This window comes from Rhinolophus sinicus, linkage group LG17 (assembly GCF_036562045.2).
Source record: "Rhinolophus sinicus isolate RSC01 linkage group LG17, ASM3656204v1, whole genome shotgun sequence".
Classification (NCBI taxonomy): domain Eukaryota; kingdom Metazoa; phylum Chordata; class Mammalia; order Chiroptera; family Rhinolophidae; genus Rhinolophus; species Rhinolophus sinicus.
The window spans coordinates 9,371,017-9,383,247 of NC_133766.1; the positions used below are offsets into that span (position 1 = coordinate 9,371,017).

At 34.5% G+C, this 12,231-nt stretch overlaps 1 protein-coding gene across 1 annotated transcript in view; it reads left to right on the forward strand.

Annotated features, from left to right (window-relative positions):
* RALGPS2 (Ral GEF with PH domain and SH3 binding motif 2) overlaps positions 1-12,231 on the forward strand; it is a 127,738-nt gene that overhangs the window by 20,825 nt on the left and 94,682 nt on the right. Inside the window, exon 2 of the mRNA XM_074322443.1 lies at positions 9,085-9,227. Within this exon, the coding sequence (XP_074178544.1) occupies positions 9,171-9,227 (57 nt within the window). The 5' untranslated portion in view covers positions 9,085-9,170. The remainder of the gene's footprint in view (positions 1-9,084; positions 9,228-12,231) is intronic.

A 12,231-nucleotide genomic window follows, 5' to 3' on the forward strand; every position in this document is an offset into this window, starting at 1 on the left:
CATGCCCTGGGATGAGGGGGGCAAATATTAAATAAGGGAAGACCTGGGGATTTGAAATGTACCCCAAGTTGAGATCTCCAAAGTACCTTCCACCTCTTAAATAATATTCATCAGTATATTCTTTGTATTATCATGGGGCAAAAATATTTGTGGATCTAGTAGCTTAATTCCCCAAGGCTGTTCATGAGCCTGTTTTGGCTCAAGTCAAGTGACACTCAACAAGTGACACTCAGCCATCTGTTGGTGGGAAGAGTTGTACTTTTTATTGGATGTGTAGTTTTCTTAGTTCCTATGAAATTTGCAAGTTGAAGGTTTTTAAGTTGATGAGAATTTATAAGGTTCCCCCCTCTGCTTTTTATTTTGAAGTAATTTCAAACTAACAGGAAAGGTATAAGTAGTAAAAAGAACTGTATACCCTCTATACAAATTGACCAGTTTTTCACATTTTGTGCCATTTGCTTTATCATCACTTCTCTCTCTGTCTCTCTTACATATACATGCTGTTTTTCTGAAATATTTTGATTTAATTGGATAGTTTTCATATTTTAATTGCTAATATTGTACAGTGTGTTCAGTGTTTTTGTTTATTCCAAATATATAGTATTATGAGTTAAATGGACTTTTACAGGCTAGTGTTCTGAATGGAGCAGCTAGCTGGTCAGAATGCACACACACCCACTGAAAACAAAAACAGAAAACGAAACAAACATTTGGAGCAGCCTTTATCTTTTTGCTTGGAATTTCCTTTCTCTTATCTGAATTTCTAGTTAACCTACATTTACATTTTGGGCCAGGTCACGTAGGAGACCTCGGAGCTCTTATGTATTAGACTCACTTGGCAGATTCTCTTCAGCAAACCTTCTGTGCTGGAGATGGAGTATCACCTGTACAGCATTATTTAACAGATTTCCCCCCTTTAATATTTAGTCATTCGAAAGTCTCTCTTTCCCTACAAGAATTTAGGTTTAGACTATTTAGGGACATAGAAATATAAGCTGTCTGTGTAGATATGGGCCAGTTTATAAATGGATCATCCCATTACTTCTACAATTTAGTACAAATGCAACAACATTATATCTGAAAGACTTGTGTAGAGTCTCTGTGTATTCACTTAAGGGAAAACAGTTTTAACCCAAGTGAGTTATTTGAAGTAGTTTCATTATTTTAAAGTGTTTCTTTACTTTGAGAGATAATGTCTGCTATTTTAAGATGGTGAGGAACATTTTAAATGGGACAGTTTCTTTTTATTGCCCTTAATAATATGCACTCTACTTCAGGTAGAGTATTAGGGTGGCAATGTGGTAAGTGAAAATTTTCTGGTGTCCTTATTTTTTTCCTCTAAGATCTTAGCTTACTTTGTTTTGAAAATCATCTTTCTAATACATCTTGAATATGTACCTAAAATATTTATAAATAAAATATGTATCTAGAAACTGTATAGATGTTTAAGTTTAAACTATAATTTGGTAAGTGATCTGTAGTCTTGCTGGGAAACAGTTCAGGTATTTTGTTCTTTTGACATGAGACTTATAAATGTGTAGATTAATTTAGGCATCAATTTTTATTTTTATTTTGCTACCTGGGTGGTATGTGAAATTGCTAAACCTGTCATTGCGGTTGGCTTACAATGACTGAAGTTTCCCCAGAACATGTCTTTTTAGTTTCAGGGTATGAATTGCTTTTGTTCAAAGCTTACTATCCTTTGATTAAGAATTAAGTGTAGCTTAGAATTTTTTTTTTATTTATGCTGCCACTACTAAGGATAAGTGGAATAATTTCAAGTTAAATACTTTTGAATAAACTCATAATTTATAACATTTATGTCTAATCTACACTTAGAAATTAATCAACATGCAAAGTGGTATCTCTCTTAAGGAACCTCTCATCGTTAAATCCAGTGATTTAATATTGCAAACTATTTTTGATCACTTAGTAAATTTCTTTTTCAGTGAACTTGTGTCTTAAATGTGCTTTCAAAATGCTTCATTTAGAGGATTAGTTTACTCACTTTTTTAATCCATTAATTTATATTGAAGTTTTTCACATGCTTCTGGAATTCAGAAGTAGAAGAAGGGCTCTTAGAGTTCTGCCTTCTCTCCTTTTGCTTTTTTAAGCCACATCACTGATAGGTGGGCTTTGGGAATCTGCTTGAATATTAGCAAAGTTCCTTTTCTGATAACTTGCCTAAGGCCTTACAGCTGGCTGGTAGTGCCTAAGCTAGGGTTTCAACTCAGGACTGTCTTACTCCAAAATATGTGTTCTTTCCATTATAGTATACCATTTCTAGATGCATTGATTATATATATATATGTATATGTGTATATATATATGGGTATATATGTATATATGTATGTAAAATCTATATATATAATATATTATATATATATATATATATTATATATATATTTTTTTTTTTTTTCATTTAATTCTTACAAACGATCTCCAAGGTACATTTTATCATCCTTTATTTATGAAGGAAGATACCAAAGTTCAGAGATTAAATAATTTACCCAGCATAGCACACCGGGTTAAAGTCCTAGAGTTAGTATTCTGTATCTCATGCTTCTCCCTCCAAACTGCTTTCTCTGCTCCAAGGCAAAGGTGAGGGTGGAGGGAGTGAAGAAGGGAGGGGGAGGGTGGGATGGTGGGCGTTATCCATGAATTAATGCAAAATTATGTTTTTTTCCCAATTTAAATGTCGTCTGAGTTTGCCATTTCTGTAGGATTAGGGATTCTGAATTCAAACTGGTGATGGTAGGATGAAGGTGATTGAAGTTAAGGGGATAAACTGTGACCATGGGAGGTTTTGTAGAACTAGAAGACTAGGACAGGATGCCAGAAAACAGAGACTGGGGAAGCATGGGTGGGAAAGGGGCCTGCACATCAGTTCAGATTCTTCGCTGTTTTTGGCAAATGGTCGGAGCTAGTTGTTTACTACTCATCTTCTCTAAAGCCCAGTGGCATGCCCCTGGCATGTTAAACCTTGAAATACTGGTTTAATTTCCTAAGGTCATTTCCCTGCTTAGAAACCATTCATGTTTTCTAGTTCCAGTCCCTTCCATCGAAATGACCCCATTTGACAGTTGAAACCCCTCTGTAGTTTGGTCCTGTCACTTCTTTGAACCTTTGCGGAGCTCATCAGAAGGGTTCTCCCTAGCAAGCAGGCTGGCATGCCACCTTGTACCTCCTTCGGGCCATCTTTACTTTTAAATTTGTGCCCTTGTTTATGGTGTTTTTATACTCTTCCTACCCTTCAACTTGTCTTTCTTTATAAACCTGAACCTCATTTCCTCCTGTAGAAATCATGTGACTCTTGAACCTGAATCACAGTGTAACAAGTTGTAGTATTCTCCGGTTCTTTCATTTCCTGCTTTCCCCCCCTCTACTGGTGTTACAAACTTGAACAGAGTAGGAACAACCTTTTAGGCTCCCATTTTAGTTTCTCTCCTTTTTTCATTTTCTCTTCCTCCTCTCCCTCGATCCTCTTCCCTCTTCCCCTTCCCTTCTACCTTACTTATTCTCCCTCCTTCTGTTTTTTCTCTCTTATCTATCCTTTTATCAGTTCATCCATCTTTCCTGTCTTTTGTTTTTCTGTCCATCTGACCTCCTTTTTTCCCCTTCCTTCCAACTGCCTGTCCCTGTGGACTAATTTTGTAGTAAATTCTTTCTTTGTCTAAAAGTGTATTTTACCTTCTCTTGAATGAGACTTTAGCTGGGTATGGAATTCTATGTTAACAATTATTTTCTCTTGGCCCTGTGAAGATGAAGATATTTCATTTTCTTCTGTGTCTGTTGGTACTGTTTAGAAGCTTTTCATTTAATTTTGTTCCTGTATAAGTAAAGTGCCTTATCCCACTTGCTTTTTAAACACTTTAATGTGATGTATATAGAATGTGACTATTTATTTATCCTGCTCAAGGCTGGTGATTCCTGAATATGAAGATATATGTCTTTTGCATGTTCTGTAAACTTCTCAGCTGTTATCTCTTTAAATAGTGCCCTTCATTATCTCTCTTCCTCTGGAACTGCTCTTAGGCTGTGTTAGATCTTATTCTATTTTTTTATTTCTCTTAATCTCTCTTCACATTTTCTATTTCATTAATTCTGTGTAGAATTTTGCATATTTTCATTTTTCTCTTTCTACTTCATAAATTCTCTCTTCAGCTGTGTTTAATCTGATGCTTAATTCTTTTTAAAATACTTTATTTGGTTTTCTTACAAATGTTTGTCTTGCTTTTTCACAATACGTTGTGTTTTCAGTTTCTTCCTTTAAAGCTGCTGGTTTTAATCTTTCCTGTTTGATAGCCTGTATCTGATAATTTTTCATCTAAAGTTCTCAAGCAGTAATCCTAATAATTATCGTGTTTCCTCTTTTACTTGTAGTGGGTTTTTTTGAATAGCGTTTGTAAATTTTTATTCTGAGCTTGCCAGTGGGACTTTGTCTGTGGGAATCCACATTGCCTCGGTGAGGAATGTTCCTACCCCAATTATTGGTTCCCTTCATTTGCCTTGGGTCTGGGAGTCCCACTGGCTTGTGAACATATTTAATGTGAATTTCTTGTCTTGAGGGTCTTGGACCATGCTGGTAATAAATTCAAATTCTGTATCTGCTGGAGCATGTGTAGATTACAAATTATCATTTTGTAGACACCCTCCTCCAGGTCAGGGCAGACAAGGTCCCTTATCCTCCTATATATATATCCTCAGTATATATATTTTTAATAGACTCTCTTACCAGTGTTGGGGGTAGACTATCAATCTCTTTGGCTTTATTTTAGATAAAAATGTGTGTGGGTGGCGTGGGGAGAAGAGTGTATGGGTTTCAATTTCATTCTCATCTTTTGGTTGCTTTTTCTTCTCCAGCTGGTATCAAAATTCAAGCCCATTTCTAATTTCTTTTGTAATGCAAAAATTTTTACATTGTTTTGTCAGCCATATTACTGGAAATAGAAATCCTCATCATATTCTTTTAAATGTGTGTAATATTGTCTACTGATTATTTGATTGCCATTCTCCCTACATGTTTATTTTTAATCGGGCATTTATAGAATGACTGTTTTGTTCAGGCATTCACTCATTCTTTCAACAGATACTTGTTAAATAAGTAATTTGAGGTCAAGTATTGTGTTTATGTGCCTGCATGCAAAAATGAAAAATAGTGGTTTTATGTCTTGTTTTGAATATGGGTGTTTAACATCAAGGAACTCAGTTCATTGAGGAGAGATACATAAATAAATCAGTGCGAAAATTTAGCAATAGAATTTTGACAAAAGAGCAGTGAAAGCACAATGGTGGCAGACTAATGACCTCTCTGTAGGAGGTATTGGAACACTCTTACAATTCCGTGTACATCAGAACCCTTTCTTTTCCTTTTGTAATGACTTGAACTTCTTAAGGGTGACAAATAGCCAAGATAATCTTGCTTAGTACTATACCAGAAATGTTTTTAAGAGGTAACTACATTTTTTTATTAAACTTTTGTCAGAATAGCTCAGTATTAATTATGTTGAAAAAATCTTCTCTGTTACTCATCAGCATTTTGATGACTTAATTGTTGAAACAAAGAGGGAGGGAATTTGAGACTAGTGTCCAGTTTTCTTGTATTAACAATGGTAAGCACACGGTGCAAGTTGAGCTGTCATACGTGCTGAAGTGCATGTGCCTTAATGCTGTGATACACAGGCCATTGAAATCTTTGGCCTTTCCGTAAATGGCATATAAAATGTGTCTTTGATGGTGTTTATTTAAAAACAAAATTTAAATGAAAGCAAATTCTGTAATAACTTTTAAATATTGAATTGCAATTACAGGGTTTTAATCTTACCCTATTACTTTTTTCTCATGAATCTTATAAGAATAGTATAACAAGAAGGTCTAGTTTCTGTTGAACCCGTCATTTCTATTTTCATGTTTGTTTATAATTGTCCATTGGAAATTTTAATATGGTTATGCACAAAGGCATTAAAATTGCTTCTGGTTTTCACTATTGTAAGTAGTGCTTAATTGAATAGCTTTATCTATATAGTATTTTCTTTTTCTCCAGAGTTTTGATGAAATGAATTTCCAGGACAGATTTTTAAGCCAAAGTGTGAGCATGGCAATTCTGTATTGTCTGAATGTTCCCAAAGAAATTCCACTAATTAATTGTATTTCACTATTACCCATATTGTTGCTTAATTCTTCTAGAGTATGTTTTGCAAAACTATAAATGTCTTTAGCATAATATTCTTAATGATAGCATAAATTATTTTATAAAAGAATATGTAACTGGTACTCTGAAATGAGATTAGTGAGAAATTATTACTTTAACCCTTTGTTCACTTATTTTAAAAGCATTGATTTCTTGGTGGCAATACATTGAGAAGGTGGGGAGTTAGAAGGCTGAGTGTGCCTGCGATTTAATTATCTGGTTTTATGACCTCAAGCAAGGAACTAAATCTACACATTTCAGATTTGCTATTTGGGAATTGTATTGCTTGGAAAGAAGCAATATGCCTGTTTCGGGATTTGGACCCAAAAGACAGTCAGATTAACTGTCTTTAAAAGTTTCAGAAGAGAATAAGTAGAAATTAATGAATTTAATTAAGAAAAGAGCTGTTGTGATATTGGGTCATGACAGATTGTGCCATTCATAGCACTGGGAAAATTAAATAATATTAAAGCATAGATTTGTATTGTTTAATTTGAACTTTTCTGTATGCAAAGCACAGAAAGGGCTTGAGGCGTGTACTGAAAAATAAACTTCGGACTTGCAGTGTTTTCATGGCATCATGAGGCTTCGTTGTCCTTTCACAGTATTAAATACTGTTGACATGTAGTACATTTGTAAATAGTTATGAGTGGGATTTTCTTTTAAGGTACGCTTTGCTGTACTTTTTATTTTTTTTACTAAAAACGTAATGGATTTTAATATGACCTTAATTTTCATGGACTATTTGAATTAAAATCAGGCAGAGAAAAATTGATTCTTTAGTGTTATAGTTTACAAATATATTAATGTTTATTCCTGGTCTGTACTGTGTTTCCCCGAAAATAAGACCGGATCTTACATTAATTTTTGCTCCGGAAGACGTGTTAGGGCATATTTTCAGGGGATGTCTTATTTTTTCACATACAGCCATCTACATTTATTCAAATACAGTCATGTCATCTTCTGGAACATCGTGATAACATATTAAATAGATCCATCTGGCTGATGATCTTAACTGGGGCTTATTTTTGGGGTAGGTCTTATTTTCGGGGAAACACGGTATTCTTTTTCAGTAAATAATATAAAATATATATTTGATATATAAAGTAGATTCAACACACATTTTAACAATTTCATTAAAGTCTTGTTTCTTAACACTAGGGGGCACTCTTGATTTAAGAATTCATATCTAAATTAATCTTTAGAATGTGGAATGAAGTGAAATTATTTGAAAAGATTTCATTGCAAACTGAATATTGTCTTCAGAGAGAATTTGGATTATCAAGCTGGTTTTGTGAAGCAGTGTAAATACAAATTGATCTTAATAGTGTCATAAGGATAGTGAAGCTTATAAAATGAAATACTATGGATTGGAGGAAGTTAAAGTATTTCTGTGCTCTATTCATTTTCACATTGATTTTCTAAATGCGTTTTAAAAAGCCATTATTTCTAATATGTTTTTCATTAAAAAAACCTAGCACAATGTTTTGTTCTTAGCAGGTACTTAGGATATATCTGAAGAAATAAAGATACGTAAATTTAAGATGTGACTGAAGGCTGCTATCATTAGTAATAATTTTTAAGCATTTGAAAACCAGAAATATGTTTTGCTTCATCTAGGAAACAGAGTTGAAGCATTCTCATTTATTGTGTTTGCAGTTAGGATTTAGGTGATGCCCAACATGTATTTTGCCAGAGTTGTGTTTCTAAGGTTTTTGTCGTCTTTAATTAGAAGACTCCATCGATACTTAAACGTTGTGTGGATTAATCAGATAAAATCTGCATCATAATACACACCAGGTGTCAGCACTGTTTTAGGTGCTTTGCATATATTAATTCATTTGTCCTCACCACAACTCTCTGAAGTAGGTACTTTTTTAAATTATTATTTTATAGATAAGGAAAATGAGACAGAAAAGTTAAGCATTGTGCTGGGTTTAAACTTAGGCAGTCTTGTTCTGGTCTGTGTTTCTAAATCACTATCCTATAATGCTTCTCCAGAGAGAAGACAACTTAGCATCTAGAGAATTATTATTGCTATTTCAAACTCAGTTTTTAAAGGGGGTATAGTTTTTAAATATCTAATTTATAGACACCTATCATTTCTGTTAAGAAAAACATCATAGAAATTTAAAGTTGGAAAGGGACCTTAAAAGTCCATTTACTCCTGTTGTTTTACAGAGAGAAAGCAATCTTATCCTAGATAGGTGAGTCTATTTGTAGAAAGGGATTAGAACCTCAGGTAAATATTCTGACTTCCAATAAAGTGGAAAGAAATATGGTGTTGTGGAAAGAATATTTGATTAGAATTTTGGATGGCTTGAATTTTATTCTTGGCTCATTTACCAGGCTGTGTTCTCAGAGGCTGTTTCTTTGTGTTATATGAGTATAATATCTTGTTGGTACTTGTGAAGATCAGTGAGATAATGGATTGAAGATATTCAAACTTTAGAACTCTATGCATATAAATATATCATATTGTGCTATTTGTGGTATCTGTGTAAAGTAGTTTATCAGTAATGGTAAACTTATTAAGTGTTGTTGATTTGGGAATGTTATTTAGATCTCTAAAAATTTATTGTTATGCCATGTGTTACTTTGCCATATGTTTTTTTACACTATTTACTTAAAACTTTAAAAGGTTTTGAGTTTTTGTTATCGTAAGTAAAAATGATGCTTTTGCTTTGCTGATTCACAGACATAAAGGTAACACTGGCCATTTGATGGGTCTGATCATTTGAAAATAACATACAGGATTGTGTTCAAATTGGATTTAGTGATTTAACTGAAATAAGAGTTTAGTAAAGTTGAAAAAATGATTTTTTGACATTTGTGTTTTTAAGCTTTGAATAATAATTAAACGCAAATTTAAATTTCCATTTATATTTTTTCAGGAATAATAATGTATTTGTGGCCTTGGACGTGAAGGAATCCGTCTTCTGTGCTGCTAACGGCGTCGGGGACTGATGTTGAGGGAAGCATGGACCTAATGAACGGGCAGGCAGGCAGTGTTACTACTGCTGCTACTGCCTCGGAGGTAAGGCGTTTACGAAGTTTACTTGTCAAGTTCCTTACCTGGCATTCTAACTCGTCAAGCGCTATGGTTGGCCACACATTTAAATCAGAACTTGAGAAAAGGGGCTATCAATTTTTCGGTTTTTCAAAAACCTCCTTTAATGGTACCATTCACATGTTAACCGTGCATCTTAGAAACATTACTCCTTACGCACTTAAGATACTTGGCAAATAATAATTACTTAAAATCCTTTCTTGGGTTTAGTTTTGAAGGACACATGGAATTTCTTTTGTGGCTTTTTTACATTACATGTACCTTGAGGGCAATAGTACAAGTGAGGCAAAGAAAGATTCTTCTTTTTGGAATCATATAACTTTGGACACTGTCTCGATCTCTTGATTCCAAGCCTGTTGAAGGAGTTGAAAGTGTTGGAGAGCTACTCTTCCAACAGATGGCGGTGAAGACTGATGAAGATGCTCGCCTCTCTAGTTAATGTATCATTTTATTTTTGCCCTACCTTTTTCTCTCTTATTTTGTCTATACATCTAGGGTACTTGCCTGCTTTCCTTAATCACTTTAGCATCTAACTCCTATATTTTTCCCTTTATTATATAGGACGAGAATAATGTTTATGACCCTTTAACACCTTGGCCTCTAATTTCTTTAATACCTTCAGCTCCATTTTGCCCCAGCCAATTACTTAGGCCTTGCTGTCACTGAAATTGCTCTTAAGTCTGTAGTTTCGATTATTTTTCGTTTGCAGATGATCTCTATATTTTTATCTGTAGCTCTGACTTCCCTCATAAATTTTGTTAAGTATTTCTTATGGACCAGACACTTTACTTACAATACGAACAAAGTCAAGTTACTCACTGCAGTTTTGCCTCACAGCCTGTGTTGAAAACAGTCCAGCTCCTTTCTCTGACTTCTGTTAACAGCACCACCATCCCCCTCGCCATCTAAGTTTAAGTTTGGATTTGTCATTAACTTGCTTCCCCTTTGCCCGCCACAACCATTTTCTCATCACAGCAGGAAGACTCCACCTGCAAAACAAGTTTGCAGTCTTCTGTAATGTGTTCTCGGAAGGGTCATCCCACCATCTCTGCTTATTCCGGTGGTTCAAAACAGGTCACAGATCCTGTTCACACTCGAGACGATTCCGTGGGCCGTGACTATAAAGAGACAGAGGTTCCTGGCAGGCACCTTAGAGCCTGTCCACCACACTTGAACTCCAGGATCCAGTCCTTTTCTTCTTATTTCTGCTTCATTTGGTCATTTATTATTTCTTGTCTGGATTATTGCGATCGCTTTTTAGTGTTATCTTTCACTTCTATTCTCTGCTGTGTTTGGTCCATTTGATGATAATTCACTTTTAATATTCTTAAAATACACCTGTTGAACTTTATTGTGTCTCCAAACTGTCAGTGGTTCCTCATTGTCTACTAATTAAGTACAAATGGTCTTCAGCCTTGTATTCAAGACTTTCCTCAAAATGGCTCTAATTTTTTTTCTAATGGATTTAACTGGTACTAGTTCTCTACTTGAAATTTACTATCTCATGAAAGAATACCACATCTTGCTGATGTTTGTATAGCTTTTACTTCTGTTAGGTCTGCCTCTATCCATTTTTCTACCTGGAATTTCTCTTCCCATTCCACTGTTCAAAACAGACATTTTGTCTGTCTTTCAAAACCTGTTTCAGATACTACACTTTCAGGAAAGTCTTTTCCTGATCCCTTGAGCAGATGGGAGCGTTTCTGTTTTTAAAACTATCACTTAAAAAAAAAACCACAACCTTTTAAATAATTTTTTCATAAATTTATTCATAACTTTTCTTCCTTTTTTAAGGTAGGAATTATATTACATGTTTTTATTATAGATATAAGTTTACTTGGTATATTTAAAACCGTATTACTTGAATACCTTAAATGTATGTGTGTAAGTATAGTATTCATAACTATATATCCTGAAACATTTGGTCTAGTGTTACAGGAAACAGAACCGTAGGGAGCCCTTTTCCTGCCCCCTGCCTCCTGCCCCAGCAAGGGAGACTACTAGAACCTGACCTACTTGGGGGTAGGGAAATACCCACAATTATTTGTTAAATAAAATACATTATTTCACTTGTATATAAAATTCTGTTGACTTTACAAAAGTGAATGAATTACATCAGGCCTTAGAGTAGTATAATTTAGTATGTGAGTAGTAAGTGGAGGAAAGACTGTCTTTTAAATTGTCCTACTGTAGCAAGAAAATAAAATAACAAATACATATTTTCTACCTTCTCTTACAATATAGATCTATTACCATATTAAAATGCAATTTTCTCTTAAGTGTGGTAAGCTTACAGAATGAATAAAGCACTTGATCTGGGCGATTGACTTCTCCTGTCTCACTACCTTTACTCTTCACCTCTGCTTGAAGGTTCTGTTGTCAGCAGAGTTGCAGTGAGCTGTTTTTAGACATTTAGAAGTGTTGGAAGTGACATTTAGTCTTGTCTTGCATAAAGAATTCCTAACTATCCTCTTAGTGGACATTAGGTACCGCTTAGCTTATTACCAGCGTATTTATTGGTATTGGGGAAGCAGATGGAAGCACATCACTCGTAATTTTCTAAGCCTCTGCTGATGGCTTGGAAGAAGGACACAGAAAAGGGATTATTTATTTTGATTACCAATGAAATTGCCATTATGATGTACTAACTTGTCTTGATTGAGTTAAAATCTTGGAGAAAATTACCAAGTTATGTTTAATTGCCAAGTTATTACTTGACAGGATGTGATTAATTACTTGGGCAATTACTGGATTGGCGTATCCTGTGTAACTGATGTCCGAATGCTTAACATTATAAATAAATTTCTATGTTAGTCTTAGGGCATAAAATAATATTGTTGACATACTGTAAGCTAGTCATAGTTACAGAGATGAAACACGTGAAATAAAATGCTATGTATAAAATCCATTTATGGGGTTTGGGATTTCTGCTTGGACATGTAAATAGCTTGGAATTCACCACTCCGGTCCT